Here is a 16,761-nt window from a genome sequence, read left to right as displayed (position 1 = left end):
TTTAGAAATTTGAAATCACATTACATATAAGGATACATTCATTTGAACAAAAAATTCATGATACAATTCCACATGAAAGACATAATCAAATGGAAAATAACTTTGTGCAAGCATGGATACAGAAACATCAAATATTGTAATACATTCAAATCATTCATATCAAAACATATATCAAACATGTATCTATAACAAACACACTCCAATATCCCACTAACTACTACCATGCTGAGCATAAAATCCGTACTCCAAAAATAAGAACACTTCTACTCATACATTAAAATCATGCTCAGCATGATCTCCAAACTCTATCAAAACAGTCATAGATATCCACAACTATGTGAGTGTGTAAACAGAAAAGTGTTGCATCCAATAAATTAAATAACATGTGATGCACTTGCATTACTTAATCATCACGGGTATTTACCCGATTTTTGCATTGCATTTTTAGCCACATGTGATGCTTAGCACTAAGCATCACATGTCTTTGGGTCAGCAACGTACCTGCGAAGCACAAATATATAGTATAATATAAGAAGGCAGGCTGAGGGTTACCTGCGAGGTCGTCGAAGACGGGATAAAAGCGTCAAGTATATTCAGAACACGAGCTAAAAAGAGGAGGAAAGGGGATGTCCGAACGGGGGTGTCAGCCTAGGTTGGGTGCACGGCGAAAGGGGTTCGACAAGGCTGTCAGAGAAAGGGGGGGGGGGGGCAAGAGGAGGCGGGAAGGGGAGGCAAGGGGCGGTGGGCTAGGGGGCAAGAGGAGGTGGGAAGGGGGGCGGCGGGAAGGCGGGCTGGGAAGCAAAAGGAGGCGGGCTGGGGGTGAGAGGAGGCTGGAAGAGGGGCAACAGGAAGGGGGTCGACAAGCGGCAGAAAGGGGGGTGACAAGGGGCAGGCTGGGGGGAAAGAGGAGGGGGGAATGAGGGGTGAGAGGAGGCGGGAAGGGGGGGCAGTGGGTCGGGGTTCGACAGGCGGCAGAAAGGGGGGCCAAGGGAAGGTGAGCTGGGGAGCGAGAGGAGGCAGGAAGGGGGACGATGGTCGGCTGATCGTGGGGCAATAGGAGGTCGGCCTGGGGGGGGGGGGGGGGGGTCGACAACGACTGGAAGGGGGGTGACGACCGGTGGGCCATGGGGCAATAGGAGGCCGGTTGGGGGGGGGGGGGGGGACGAGAGGCGGGCCAGGGGTGCGACGGGAGGCAGGCCCGGGAGATGCGACAGAGAGGAAGCAACAAAGAGAAAGATAGGGAAAAATTTAGGTATTTACGAGAAAATTTGCGATGGATTCGCAACGGCCAAATTCCGTCACTAAGCCATTGCTATTTGGCATCGACTCAACGATGAAATAGGTTTGTCGTTGATCTACCGCTTGTTGTAACGAATATGACAACAAAATAAAATCCATCGCTAAATTGTCGCTACATTGCAACTGATTATCGACAAAATATTTTCCGTCGCTAAAATCAGAAATAAATGATATTTTAGCGACGAATATTATTCTTTCGCTAATCCGACGGTACTTTGTAGTATGTTTTTTTCATCGTAAATGTCCGTCGCTAAAAAGTGGTCTTCCACAAATGCTCTTCGAACACTCAAAAGGAGGTGTCTAAAAGACACTTTAAGCAAAACCCATAAAAAGGGTAAAAGAGGAACGACACACATAAATAAACAATTTTATTTATGTATAAAAATGCTTATAAAGCATTACAAAATGGTTATCAAAATGTATTCAAGACAATCTAGAGATGAAAAATCTAGAACCATTCTCAAACATTGAGAACATCTTAATGCTATCAATTGTAATACAAAAATGCATATTTTCAAAAGATGACACACGAGAGTTTAATAAGTAACCAAAGCATATGAATAAAAAAACCATATGAGAGACTAAGTGCATACATTCTTATAGAAAAAGCACTCATGCAATAATTAAAGCCACATGTCTCATAAAATAAACATGTTTTCAATCAAGTTTAACATTAATGCAAGTGATTATATAAAATTTTACATCTTTAAGTATATAATGAATCAAGAATTTCAAATATGAACATGCATGTCTATTAAGGATGAAATACAAATTGTATTTGACGATTATCATATATATATATGTGAAAAACAAGTTTATATTTTATAAAATAAGACATTATTATCAAATCATTAAGATAAGACAATGATTGACGAAACATCTAGAATTAATAATTCACGGTTTTATATATATATATATATATATATTAGAGTTATTTTAAAAAAGGCTTCAAGATTCAAAACATACTACATATATCTAGTTTTCTTAAATAAGTTCAATGATGGTTAAAATACTATTTTAGAATTTTCAAAAACCTCATGCAAAATATAAACATATATATATATATATATATTCAATGGTAGAGAAAAAACAAGTGTTTTTCTCGTGCGTAATGCATGGGCTAAATACTTGAAAAGTGTAAGAATACATGCCAAGTAATTCCAAATAGAAGGAAGAGAGATAAGAGATAACAAACGCTTCATCAAAACGTAGAGAAAGAAAAGAGGTAACAAATACTTCACCACTTTTTCGATTGTTTTTTTAATATCATGCTTTCCGATGCACCGAAGGTGATTATAATCGAGCTCTGATACCATGTAAGAAAATATGCAGAAAGGTATAACAAGAATGCTTAATGCATTCACACGGTCCAATGAATGAACAAACCCAAACACACAATGAGAAATATAGAAATAGTCCACTAAGGGACAACACAATAAGCCTTCAAAGAGGCAACACATAAAAAATATATGAACTTTATTGAATGAGGGCTTGAAAAACCATACTTTACATGGGGGGAATGCCCCTCTATTTATACACAAAGGAGAGAGGGAGAGAGTGAGAAAAAGTGTGTGAGAGAAGACCTTGGGAGGCCCAAAGGGGACTCGTTGGGGGTCCAATGACTCCTTTGGTTGTTGGGACCCCCAATGCAATGCATTAATTACATTTTACAATAAATAAAATAGAAAAATAAAAAAGAAAAAAAGAAAAAGAAAATGGAAAATAAAATACATGTAAAAAGACTAAAATGCCCCTAATGGGCAGAATTACAAAAACACCCTTTATATATATATATATATATATAGATCAAGCACCAACCTGGCTGCCTGCAACTGAAAATCTTGGTGAATGTAAACACTTGTATTTCCTTTTCTAGTCATATTTTAACTGGTTGAACCTGTTTATGCTTGTTGCTTCTCGGACAGGTAGGCTAGTTTGTTCTTTTAAATCTTAGTTTAGACTAGCTGTTGATGACAATAATATAACAAATATCCATTCTGTTATTGATAGGTTTATTCCATTGAAGGAAGTGATCAATGTCTCATTGGAACTGCAGAAATACCAGTAGGAGGAATCCATATAGATTCTATTCTTTCTGATTCACAATTGCCTTTGAAGTATGTGGCTTTCTCCCATTGCTTTCGTACAGAGGCTGGTGCTGCTGGCACTGCAACAAGGTAAGCCGTTGACTTATATGTGATTCTTACATTTTCCTAATACCTGAATGCGAGGGCTTGAATCAATAGTGAACTCATTGTCTCAGGACAACTCCAACAGTAAATTCATTTACAATGTGAAACTCTTGCAGGGGTCTTTATCGGGTCCATCAATTTAGCAAGGTCGAGATGTTTATCTTGTGCCGACCAGAGGAAAGTGATTTCTACCATGATGAGTTGATCAGAATTGAAGAGGATCTTTTCTCTTCTCTTGGCTTGCATTTCAAGTAATTACAGTCCACTTTTTAGCTAATCCAAAATCATTTCTTAAAGATATGATTGAACTTTCCACTAATTTTTCACAATTCAGTATTTGTAGCATGGTAGGACCCAAGACTGTTGAATTTTTTTATGAAGTTACTGAGGTTAAAATATTTTGGATTATGAAGAGAGTTGGTTGAAGTGGCTTGTTATCCTTCTAGATGTTTTTATCTGATGGGTCCAATGCCAAGTAGGGCAAGAGTATTAGTAGTTTATCATCTGTTTTTGAAGTACTTGTAACCAAATACAATAGGTATGCCAATACAAAAGCTTACAAAAAGCTATACAACAATGAAAATGTGCAAGATAGGATTTGAGCATGTGCTGCCTCTCAATCTTCCATCTTCCTTTGGTATTCTTGCAATGCCTTTTCTCTTCTTCATTAAGAGCATTGACTTGATCTCCTTTACAAGTGAGCTTGAGTTGTGGTTCCATAGTGGTCTCACTAACATATCCCCATAGTTTTTTTCCTTTGATATGGTTCTCCATAGCAGTTGTCTATATCAAGTAGTTGGAGTCATTGAGTTTGAGTTTGAAGGAGATAACGTTTGTATACTCTTTCTCAGCTATGGTGAAGGTGGATCACGAACAATAGTGGCTTGAATCGGTAACCACCAACCTCAAACAAGATGGCAAGTACAATAAGATCAAAGAGCCCAAGGCTCTGATACCATGTAATGAAATAAAATAGGTATGTGCATAATACAAAAGCTTACAAAGAGCTATACAACAACGAAAATCACAAATACAAAGCCTCAAAGGCAATACACAATGGCCACTAATGGAAAATACAAGAGCACAAGGTATTCACCAACACAAGCCACTAATGGGCAAGGAAGCACACATAAAAAATATAATTTTATTAATAAAATGCTTAAGAGAAGCATATCTAAAGTATGAGAGAGATCTCATATTTATACATAATAGAGAGGAGAAAAGAGTGAGCATAGTTGGCAAACCCATGACTCGGGCTCGGATCGCCGCATCCTTGACTTGGTAACTCAGACGGGTTAGGACCTAATTTTTTTTTAAATAGTACTTTAAATATTGAATATAACATTGTTTTCTACAATGTGAATGCAAATAATCAAACTCTAAGGAGCAAATTCACTAAATCAAAGCATCAAAGAACAAAAACTATAAAATATCTACATAAAAAATAAATAAATTGTGCATTGTGCATCGCCTCTCAGAGGCTCGCTTTGCAGAGAGAGGGAGCGAGCATCGGCTCGCCTCTCAGAGAGAGAGAGCATCGACTCGATTATCGCCTATCAAATTTGAGAAAAACAACTCGGAAACCGCCCTTCACTCGCGGTAGGCTGTTGTAGGCACCTACTCCTCTCTCTTTATATATATATATCCAACCAAAGGAAGGTCCAAAATATACAACCATCGACGATCGAACGGCTCCCCATTTTCAATGCTTGAGCATATCATCGATCAGACCTCATATATTTGTTCATTATATTTTATTTAGTAAGAAATATGCTTTACATGAAGACTTTATTGAAAAAGGTACAAGGAAACCTTTTACCCGATCAAAATTATGTACAGGAGGATCCGACCCAATCTCGATTATGTACAATACAATATAATTGTAACATTGTAACCTTTTCTTTTAATCGGGTCTCGCTACACCAGACCCGGATCCACTCCCTTGTAATGTAAAATAAATACAAAGTTTTAGGTCACGATTTCTTTTCAGAAATCGTGACTGCCGCAAGCCCCCTTTCTCACATTCTTCTCTCTCTCTCTCTCTTCCCAATACAGGTGCAGATGGAATTCTAGCATGGTATCAGAGCATAGATCTGTCTGAGGGCAAAAAAAGGTTCTAGTAGGTGCGACAATCGAAGTTTTGAGGTTTTCTAATTCCTTCCTCTTTTCTACTCTTCTCCTTTTTCTTTCTTCCCTTATTCTTATCTCCTTTTCTGATTCTTTCTGTGTACCCACATCTCACGTGGGGTTACTTCTCTCTTTATCTGAGGTTCACGTGAACTCAAACCTTAAAAAAACAAAAACAAAACAAGTGGCTGTATTTCACGTGAATCGCTGAAATCGATTCACGTGAAACATCAAACCAATCGCGTGCCCTATTTCATTCCTTTTTGTTTGATATTACCTGTTTAAACTTCTTTATTGCTATCGTTTGTTCAATCTCCTCCATGCATCTATTTTTACATATTCAAATGTATTCTTGCTGAGTTGCTTTCTCCCTATTTATCCCTTGCTGCTTGTCTAAAAATATATATAAAGTTTTTTTTTTGCTAATTGTCTGAAAATACATTTAACGTGGGCAAAGTCTTTTCTCACATCATTATCAGCTTTCTGGAGTGCATAAAAGGGGAGGGGTTCAGTCTCACTATTGGGTTCAGTCTCTCTATTCCCTGATTCTGACAGCAAAAAAAAAAGGAGGTTGAGCATTGTGTGAGAACTCTTGCACTTCGTGAACACTCTTATTGAACTTCACTCTCTATGGATCCTTATTCCTCTCAATCAAATCTCTCTTCAAGTTTTTTCAACCAACTCGTTTCTAAAAGTTGACTACTTCGAACTTCTTGATTTGGAAGAGACAAATCATTCCTTTTATAAGGAGCCAAGGTCTCTTAGGTCACCTGGATGGAACCACTCCAGTCCCACCAGAATTTGTTCCGAGGGAAGAGAAAGATGATCAAGGGGCGAGTTCGATCGTGTATGTCAAAAATATAGAATTTCTCAATTGGGAAAGGGAAGATCAATCAGTTGTTGCGTACATCACCTCAACCTTGTCTCAAGAGGTACTTGTTGTCATTCCTGACAATTGTACAACACTACAACTCTGGGAACGACTGGTTTAGACGTATTCACAGGTTTCTCAAGCAAGAATGATTTTTCTAAAAAGGGAATTTCAGTTGTTAAGAAAAGACTCCATGACTATCATGGAATATTTGAACAAGATAAAGATCATTACAGATCAACTTGCAGTTATAGGATGTGACGTAAGTGACAATGACATGGTGCAACAAACTCTGAGTGGATTAGGATCTGACTACAATATGATAGTCACTTCACTATTGTGCATTCTTATTCTTCCTACCTTTGATGAGCTATGAGCCAAATTGATCTAGTATGAAATGACTCTAAAGGGATTCTCAGAAGAAAGTCACACTCATCCAAATTTTTGCCACAGGTGTGACTTATGGTAGAGGACGGGGACGAGGAGGACAAGGGCGAAGTGGATATGGAGGGCGTAGTCTACTTCCCACTCCAAACATGTTAGCTCATGCGCAGGGACCAAGATCCATCCCTACTTGCTTCCTTTGTAACAAAAAGGGGCATATCAAGGCGAGCTGTTGGCACAATTTGGAGTAAAGGAAAGGGTCCACAAACAGAAACTAAAAGAAGATTCACAAATACCAGAGACAGTGGAAAGATTAAAGATCTGCTGATATCTGCCTTGTCAGAGTTGAAATTGAAGCAGAGTGATGAAGGCACTTGGTTTATTGATTCAAGGGCAGCGACTCATGTGACAGGCGATGTAGGTAAAATTTCTAACCCTATTCCTTATTTTGGAAAAAGTAAGATTGTCACTGGAGATGGATCCCACCATCCTGTTTCTCATGTTGGAAAAACTGTCATTCCCATGTCACATTTCACTCTTACTCTTTCTGATGTTCTGCATGCTCTTGACATCAAGAAAAATATTGTCTCTGTTTCTAAACTTATTGATGATAATAATGCCTCAGTTGAATTCACTCTCTTCTCTGTGTAGGTCAAGGACCTACACATGAGGGAAACATTCGTTGAAGGAAAGAGACGAGGCAATATGTATGTCTTGAAGAAGCTCCATGTCATGCTGTCTACACGGTTCATCTGAATTCGTAGTCTTCACTAGAGTTACGTTCATTCTCTTCTGTTAATGTTTTTAGAATTTCTGAATGTAATAAGTCATTCTTGTGGCATAGTCGATTGGGACATTGTGGGAGTCATTTCATTGAAAAACTTGTTTCTAATAATCTCATTCCAAAAGAAAGTCTCAATCGGGATGAGAGCAATCATAAGTGTTCCAGTTGTCTTTCATGCAAGAGTCATATATTGCCTTTCCATTCCATTAATAAGAGAGCTTCAAAACCTTTTGAGATAATTTGTTTTGATGTATGGGGACCCGCTCCAATTGTCTCTGGATCCGGGAGCAGATATTATCTAATTTTTGTTGATAACTATTCTCGATACACTTGGATATATTTCATGAAAAATAAGTCAGAAGTCTTCTCTCTGTCTCAAAATTTTCTTTCTTTAGTCAAAAATCAAATTTCCGAGTCCATTCAATATTTCCAATGTGATGGAGGTGGGGAGTTCTGATCCCGTGATTTTATTTCTTTTCTTCGAAATAACGGAATAGGAAGAAGGGTATCCTGCCCTCACACCCCTCAACAAAATGGGATTGCTGAACGAAAACATAGGCATATTGTTGAAAGTGCCATGAGTATGCTTCATGACAGTAATCTTCCCATCAACCTATGTATAGAGGCTTTTCATTCTGCCGTGCATGTGATAAATAGACTACCTATGATTATTCTGGAAAATAAGTCCCCTTATCACTGTCTTTTTGGAGTTCATCCCAGTTATCAGGATCTGCGTGTTTTTGGGTGTGTTTGCTACATGCATATTGATCAGTCCTTGAGAAACAAGTTCCAGGACATGGCCCAGAAGTGCAGATTTGTGGGATATGCAGATGACTACAAATGATATAGGTGTTATGATCCCACCAACAAGCGCATCAGAACCTCAAGAAATGTTATTTTTGATGAACAAAATTTTGATCACGGAGCCGACACAACGAATATGCCAACTGAAGTTTACTATCCTTGGCTGAGCTCAGAACTTTTTGCTAGTTCCAATGAAGATTGTTCCTCAGACTGCGTACAGCAAGAAGAAGAGATGTTTGAGAACATTGGGACGTTGGAATCACAGCATGGAGTGGAAGTATCGGGCAGTTACAAAGGCATCGTCTATTCTAGGCAGAGGCCGACAACATCAAGCCACTTAGACCATGTCTCAGTCGTCAATCCTACTCTTGAGGTCAGAAAATCAAATCGCATACGACATTCTATTGACAGGTGGGTTAGCTATAACAACTTCTCCCTGGATCTTCAACTGTTTTTAACTGCCATCAATAAGGAAGATGAGCCCATTATGTATTATCAGGCAGCTACTTCTACCAAATGGGTAGAAGCCATGAATGATGAAATGTAATCCTTGTATGAATGTGGAACCTGGGAAGTTGTTCCCAGACCACCAGACAAAAATGTTGTTGGATATAATTGGGTCTATAAAATAAAGTACAAGCCAGATGGAACCATTGAACGATATAAGACAAGGCTTGTGGTAAAAGGATTCACTCAAGAAGTAGGGCAAGACTATGATGAGACCTTTAATTCGATTGTAAGAATGAGAACAATTCGAATTATCATTTCTTTGGTTGTTGAACATGGATGAAAGTTGAGTCAACTTGATGTGAAAAATGCATTTTTGCATGCGGATTTGAAGGAGGAAGTATACATAGAACAACTCCCTGGATATCAAGAACAAAATTGTAAATCCCATGTGTGCAGGTTAAAAAGGGCTATCTACGGTCTGAAGCAAGCATCTCGCTCCTGGTTTGATAGCTTCTCGCTGGAGATTCAGAAACATGGATTTTCACGTTCCATGCTGAACCACTCATTATTTATTTTTAGAAGCCAGCCTGTGACCACTCTATTATTAATCTACGCCGATGATATTATCATCACAGAAAACTCTGCGAGCCACATTCAAGAAGTTAAAGACTTACTAGGTCAGAGCTTCAAAATGAAAGACCTTGGAGTTCTGCGTTATTTTCTTGGTGTAGAAGTCGATAATCAGGCTCATGGCTTGACACTCACTCAGCACAAGTACACCGTAGATGTTCTCAGCAAGGCAGACATGAAAGACTGCAAACCTCTAGGAACTCCGAGTGTGCTTCATCAAAAACTTAGTGCTCATGATGGAGATCTGTGTGATGACCCCATTAGGTATCGAAGCATAATAGGAATGTTGCAGTACCTTACTTTTACTAGACCTGATATTGTTTATTCAGTCAATCAAGTGTCTCAATTCATGCATGCGCCAGGTACTGGACATATGGTAGCGGTCAAGAGGATCCTTAGATATCTGAAAGGGACTATTAGGGATGGATTGACATATTCACCACAGTCATATGGCAAAGATGCGCACGAAATTACTGTGTATTGTGATGCAGACTGGGCCGAAGATCCTGACGAACGAAGGTCTACATTAGGATATTGTGTCTTCATTGGAAGAAATTTAGTTTCTTGGAGTAGCATAAAACAAAAAGCTATCGCTAGATCAAACACTGAGGCTGAGTACAAATCCATGGCTTCTGCTGCTGCCGAAGTCACATGGGTCAGGCATCTACTAACAGAAGTAGGAGAAGAGATATCCCACACTACCTTGCTATGTGACAATCAAAGTGCTATCAGCATGTCATTCAATCCAGTATCACAGTCGTGCTAAACACATTGAGATTGACCAACACTTTGTGAGACATAAGGTTGAAGAAAAGAAGATTGAGCCTGAGTTCGTCAGTACTGAAAGACAAGTTGCAGACATATTTACCAAAGGGTTAACAAAGGATCATTTTTGGATGCTTAAAAGCAAGTTGTTCATGGTCCAAAACCATGATCAACTTGAGGGGGGGTGAAAAAGGTACAAGGAAACCTTTTACCAGATCCAAATTATGTAAAGGAGAATCCGACCCGATCTGGATTATGTACAGTACAGTGTAATTGTAACATTGTAACCTTTTCTTTACATTTATGACATACAGACCAGTTTTTCAAAACGTGAAAAATCTATGGTTCACAATGCATTTAAAACTTTACCATACAAAGTATTGTAGGCCGTTGATTTTTAGCGCTTTCAAAAACGCATCTAAACATCGAAAATTCTTAATACAAAACATGTCTATCACTAAATGAATGATAAAAATCTAATATGTAAAGTCCGATCAATGAAAAACTCGATCGTTAGAGAAGGAATGCCATCTATTATCATCGATTGTAGATTTTGGACCTTCCTTTGGTTGGATGGTTCCCCTTATATATATATATATATATATATATATATATATATATATATATATATATATATATATATATATATATATATATATATATATATAAGACAATGTATTTAACAGTGCTCGCAATGCCCTTCTGAACCTGTGTCATGCTTCATGGTGCAAAAATGAAAGACTGGACATAGTTTCCAAGGATGATTTCTTCATTTAATTCTGGTTTAGACACCTTTCTTTCATTTCATTGTCAACTGTGCATGTGCAGGATCCTGGATATGGCGTCAGAGGATCTAGGCGCACCTGCATACCGTAAATTTGATATTGAAGCATGGATGCCAGGTCTTGGACGCTATGGGGAGGTACTTATCACACATTTTGTTCTTTTTTATGGGTTTTCTTTTTCTTTTCCTCTTGTAGAAGCAATCTACCAGGGGGTGTTTGTTTCAACCCAAAGCGAGGGGAAGAAGCATCCTCTGATATGGAATGAACCTCTTTCCCACGGGGGTCTGGGATGAGCATCTCCTTTGGATATTGTGGGTTGGAGGATGTCGCCATCTTTTACACCAAAAAAACCTTAATTACTTTAGGCATGCTGGTTGTGTTTCGTGTGAAAGGGCCGTCACACCCAAGGCCCTGTAACAAACATGACCTAAGAATTATGGACCTGACTTGACACTCATGCTGGTCCCCCGTTCTAGAAAGAAATCAGGTGAGTCCCTTTACATTTTTGGTTTAACATGGGCTTGGGACATCCAAGGCCCTTGTCATCCAATTCCCTTTTATGTTGGAGCCTGCCTTGGTACGAGTTTGCCTGAAGGCAGTTGTCAGGTGTTGAGAGATTTCAAAACGCTGTCTGGGCTTCAAAGACCTGGCAGTTTGACTCTTGACTGCATAGATCTGAATGGCCCAGCTGATCCTTGCAGTTTGTGATCAAAGTAGACATGACCTGATTACTAAGGGCACCTGACGGCCACAACAAATTTATGATTTCACTTGTGTTCAGATCTCGAGTGCCTCCAACTGTACTGACTATCAAAGCAGAAGGCTAGGAATCCGGTATCGGCCTTACCCAGCTGAGCAGTTGCTCCCACCGCATGCCAGAAAGGGGAAATCCAATGTTACCCCGACGCAGTTTGTGCACACCCTCAATGCAACTGCATGTGCCGTGCCACGGATGATAATATGTTTGTTGGAGAATTTTCAGCAGGAAGACGGGTCTGTGATCATCCCCCAAGCATTGAGACCATTTATTGGTGGCCTTGATGTTATTTCACCCAGGCCAAAATGAAGTGGATGATGACTAAACTGTTATTTTTTGCTTTAATGATGCCTTTTTCCCAATATTTAAGAATATGTTGCCAATATTTTCACATGCACACGCTCACGCACACACAAAAGCAGAGATGCTACATTATTTGAGAAGTTCTAGTGATTTAATTCAGGGAAGTTTCTGATTCATTCAATTGCGTGACAGTGTTTTTCACTTTTTGAATTGCTTTCATAAGAGAAACTAATGAAAGGTATATATATATGGGGAGTATGTGCCTATAAGTTAGGAACCTACCACAAGTGAACAGGATTTTTGCAGTATTTTTTGCAAATCTGACCGTGAGATCCGTTTGACATGATCAATTTGCTAGAAAACAACGCTTGAATCATGTTTTTCGATGAAAAAAATGAATTTTTCAACTTGAATATTTATAAAAATAGATCACCAATTTTCAAACCTTATAAAACCCTGCCCACATGTTGGAATTAGACAGTCCAAGAGTCCATTATAAAATCAAGCATATAGAACATAATCTATATGATCATATTTGACAAAAACATGAAAACAAATCCTTCAAAAGCCCAATAAGATATCCGTAGCGGATCAGAGTACGCAGCTACCCACTACTATATATTATATATGTGTTCTACATGTTCTATATATAATCATTTTCTTGGATGACCTTATTTTCACTCTTAATAATTGCTTGAAACTGCTGGCACTGTTATAGTTAAAAAAGAAAACATCCACAGTGAAATTTTAATTTTCATCGACAAAAACTGGTAACAAAAATAGCGAACTCTTGTGTGCAGTATTTAAGAACATGTAGCAGATATAGACAGCATCTGATTCTGGCCTGAAGAAGAGGAAAAAATGAAAAAAAAAACTGCCATATAAGTTGCATTACATGGCGCTGCATAGACCTCTTTCCTCTTTTCCAACATTCCCTTTGAGAACATTACTAAAACAATAACACATACTGAGTTCCCAAACATGTTGACATATACTGATGATGGACACATAGGCATTGTAAAAGAGTTATATAATTTGCTTCTAAAGAGCTAATAACACAAAATTTTCAAATAGAACATTTTATACATTAAGAAAATGATTAAAAATAGAGACAGACTGCAGCTGAGTTTTTTCCTTCAGTATGGTTTCAGTAACGACCAAGGAGACAACCTTCACACACATTTTGTTTAGGAGCAAAGAAAACCAACAGACTACTGCCTAGAAAGGTCATCTTTAGGCATCTATTATAACTCAAGGCTTATGTTCATGCTAACCCACTATATGAATGACTAAAAGTACTCAAATACAAAAAACATTGACTCATAACATCAATTCACACGGTTTTAACACACCATATGAATGACTAAAAGTACTCAAATATTGAATATACCGAGACTGCTATGCAATATCTTCGTGATTGAATGCAACAGCCAGAAGAATTGAAACATGTACTCTTCACTGGAGAAGTTTGAATCCTTTCAAGTGCTATGTCCGAGCTCAGCTATCAGAAAAATGGAAAAAGACTCGGTTCAAAGTTTGCTAAAATATATTCACGCTAGCACTTCACCTCCCATCATCTGCAATTGCAAAAAACAAATTTTGACCTTATCAGCACATATGGGATAATGTGGCTGTATCATAAGCAACATATGGATCTATTTAATCATTTTATTAACTCGAAGTTACACTTAGCATCTATTGACAAAGAAAATTGAAGATGTATATGTTAGAAAATAATACATATGTGTATTTTAATTCTGTAAATTTTCTTTTTTATTTATTTTTTATGTAATCCGTCATCAGCTGAACACTGTCAACTAATGACACTGTGTGCAGCACAGTCTGTCAGCTAATGACAGACTGTGCTGCACAGTCTCTGTCTACTAAAGAGTCGTTGGGACTCTAAAGCCCAACGACTCCCTCTCTTTCACCCCTCTATAAATAAGGGCCTCCCAGCCCATTGTAAAAATTATTCAATAAGGGTTTTTATTCCCTTGTGCTTGTTAATAAAATAGTGCATTTTATACACTTTCTTACTTTTGTGGTGTGTAACATTTGAGTGCTACTTTGTGCTAGCCTATGTTTTCTTTTGTTTAAAATATCAAGTTATTGTCTGTAAGGCTCTTTACATGGTATCAGAGCTAGGTGTATGATCAACGGCGCATCGGTGGGCTGCCTCGTAAATCATGCTTATTCTATTTCGTGGTGGTGATTTCTTTTCCTCCTTTAATTCACCATGGGTGAATCTTTTCCACACAATACAAGCAATTCCAACTTTATTCTGCCGTTCAAACTTGAAGGAAGCAACTATAATATTTGGAGACATTCATCAAAGGTCAAGGTTTGTAGGGATTCGTAAGAGGTACTATTCTTGACCCTACTCTCAAAATTTCATTAGGTGAAAATGAAGTCGAGACTAGTCTTCCAGAAAGAAACGAAGCAATAGAAGAATACTACAAGAAATTAGATGAATGAGAAATGAAAAATGCAAAAATTCTTTCATGGATGCTAAGTGGAGTTGAAACAAAAATCGCCTCAAATCTATTATGCTACAAAAAGGCAAATGAAGCGCGAGAATATCTTAAAGGTATGTTTACCGAAAAAAATATGGCTCACAAGTATTATCTTCAAGAAAATGTTAGAAATATCAAACAAGGAGATAAAAATGTAAGAGATTACTTTATAGAATTATCTTCAATTTGGACCCAACTTTCCCAATTTGAACCCAAATGGAAAGATAAGTGTATAGAAATGCGAAGAGTTCAAGTTGGAGAAGATAGACTCTTCGCCTTCCTCTATGGTTTGAGACTCGAATTTGAACAAACAAGGGCCTCACTGCTATCATCTTCATCACCCCCTCCTATTCATGAAATTCTCACTAAACTTAGTGGAGAAGAAACTAGGCTAAACATAAGTAAAAATGTTAGTGTTCTTGCTACTTCTAGAAATGGTTAAGAAGAGGACCGCGCTCTTGTCGCATCAAAATCAGGACATTATATTAAGCCATATAAACCACCCCACTTCAATAGGAATAAAAGTGAATAAAAAATCATTTGCCACAACTGTAATGAGCCCGGTCACATTAGGCCTCAATGTCCTAAATATAAATATAGGCCTCAAGAAAAACGTGTTGCCGCTGCACCATCAAAACAAGATGAAGATACTTTGAATCTCAAGAACCTCACCAAATCATTATCTCAACTGACGGAGGCATTACAACCATTGCTTAAAGGATCTATGTCAGGAGCGACCATTGCATCATCTTCTACTTCTGGTATGTGCTCTTGGCTTCTAGATTCAGGAGCTTCTTTTCATATGACTCCACATAAGTCTATATTATCTTTAATGTCAATCTAATTCAAATACATCCTTTGTTTTCACTGTTGATGATAAATAGAAGGTGTTGGAACTTTTAAAAATAATAGCAAATTTTATATTCCAAAAATAAGATTTATAACTAAACTACATCTTAACCTACTTTCAGTTTCGCAAATCTCGGATCATGGATGTGATGTCATTTTTTCATCAAATAAATGTAGAGTGCATGATCGTCAGTCCGGAAAATTAATTGGAGAAGGTTCTAGGCAAAAAGATCTCTATTATATGGATTTTCTTTGTATTCCAAAGGAATCATTTTGTAACATTGCCCAAACAAAAGATATATGAACTTGGCATCATAGACTTGGGCATCCAAATATAAAGAAATTAAATTTTGTACCAGTTACCAAAAATATTTATAAGAAAAATTTTGAATGTAAAGAATGTTTACTTGGTAAAATGACAGCTTTGCCTTATGGTCAAAGAACTTTTTATTCTTCAATGCCTTTTGAATTAGTTCATTCAGATGTATGGGGTCCTGCACCCGTAGCTTTTAAAGGAGGATTCTCCTACTATGTTGTGTTTATTGATGATTTCACTAGATATTGATGGATTTACATTCTTAAGTTTAAATCCGATGTATTCGCAATCTTCAAAACATTTCATAACATGATTAAAAATAGATTTAAAAGTAAACTCAAAATCCCCAGAACTGACTATGGAGGAGAATATTTGTCAAATAAATTTAAAGAATTTTTAGAAAATAAAGGAATCCTACATCAAAGATCGTGTCCTAGAACTCCACAACAAAACAGAATTTCAGAAAGAAAACACAGGCACATTATAGAAACTAAAAGGACTCTTCTTATTGCTAAAAATGTTCCAAAAAATCTTTGGGCAGAAGCTGTATTAACTTCAGTATATCTTATAAATAGGATGTCTTCAAAAACATTGTCCAATGAAATTTCCATTGCAAAATTATTTAAATATCAACTTGACTATCAAAGACTGAGAATCTTTGGTTGTAAATGTTATGTTTTAAATGATAAAGGAGATAAACCATCCTCTAAGGCTATTCCCTGCGCGTTCATTGGCTATTCAGAAACACAAAAGGGATTCAAATGTTATGATATAAATGATAAACTTCTCAATGTCAATTTTATTGAAAATGAAAGTGGATGTGAAGAAAACATGTCGGAAGACATAAATTCTGATTATTCATTATTGTTTAAACTGCTGTCTAATGATAAAAATATTTATATAGAACCTCCTATTGAGAATATAACAACTGA

General features: G+C 37.5%; 2 protein-coding genes across 10 annotated transcripts in view; one reads left to right on the top strand and one right to left on the bottom strand.

Annotated features, from left to right (window-relative positions):
* The first annotated feature begins 916 nt into the window (after positions 1-916).
* On the top strand, positions 917-12,327 carry LOC149813402 (serine--tRNA ligase, chloroplastic/mitochondrial-like). The gene is made up of 5 exons (XM_089991121.1): positions 917-994; positions 3,310-3,476; positions 3,608-3,742; positions 11,135-11,228; positions 11,873-12,327. Exons 1-5 carry the CDS (start codon positions 917-919, stop codon positions 12,155-12,157), a joined length of 759 nt encoding a protein of 252 aa, XP_089847247.1. The 3' UTR covers positions 12,158-12,327.
* A 336-nt stretch (positions 12,328-12,663) lies between these two features.
* Positions 12,664-16,761, bottom strand: part of LOC149813401 (golgi-to-ER traffic-like protein) — a 132,835-nt gene continuing 128,737 nt past the window's right edge. For 7 of the 9 annotated variants that reach the window (XM_089992121.1, XM_089992120.1, XM_089992119.1 and 4 more), the window contains one exon: positions 13,215-13,728. In XM_089992121.1, the coding sequence (XP_089848247.1) occupies positions 13,702-13,728 (27 nt within the window). In that variant the 3' untranslated portion in view covers positions 13,215-13,701. Of the gene's footprint in view, positions 12,996-13,214; positions 13,729-16,761 lie in introns of those variants that run through there. The other 2 variants (XM_089992122.1, XM_089992125.1) reach the window with 2 other exon arrangements.

Source organism: Nuphar pumila, chromosome 16 (genome assembly GCF_984573655.1).
Source record: "Nuphar pumila chromosome 16, dmNupPumi1.hap1.1, whole genome shotgun sequence".
In the NCBI taxonomy this organism is placed as follows: domain Eukaryota; kingdom Viridiplantae; phylum Streptophyta; class Magnoliopsida; order Nymphaeales; family Nymphaeaceae; genus Nuphar; species Nuphar pumila.
Note: the sequence above shows the minus strand (reverse complement) of the source record. Positions and strands in the feature narration are given on the sequence as shown.

Coding starts and splice junctions, on each gene's coding strand:
- LOC149813402 (XM_089991121.1), top strand. CDS start 917: ATGAGGGGTGAGAGGAGGCGGGAAGGGGGGGCAGTGGGTCGGGGTTCG. Junction 3,743..11,134: donor TCTCTTGGCTTGCATTTCAA/GTAATTACAGTC, acceptor GTGCATGTGCAG/GATCCTGGATATGGCGTCAG. Junction 11,229..11,872: donor GTCTTGGACGCTATGGGGAG/GTACTTATCACA, acceptor ACTTGTGTTCAG/ATCTCGAGTGCCTCCAACTG.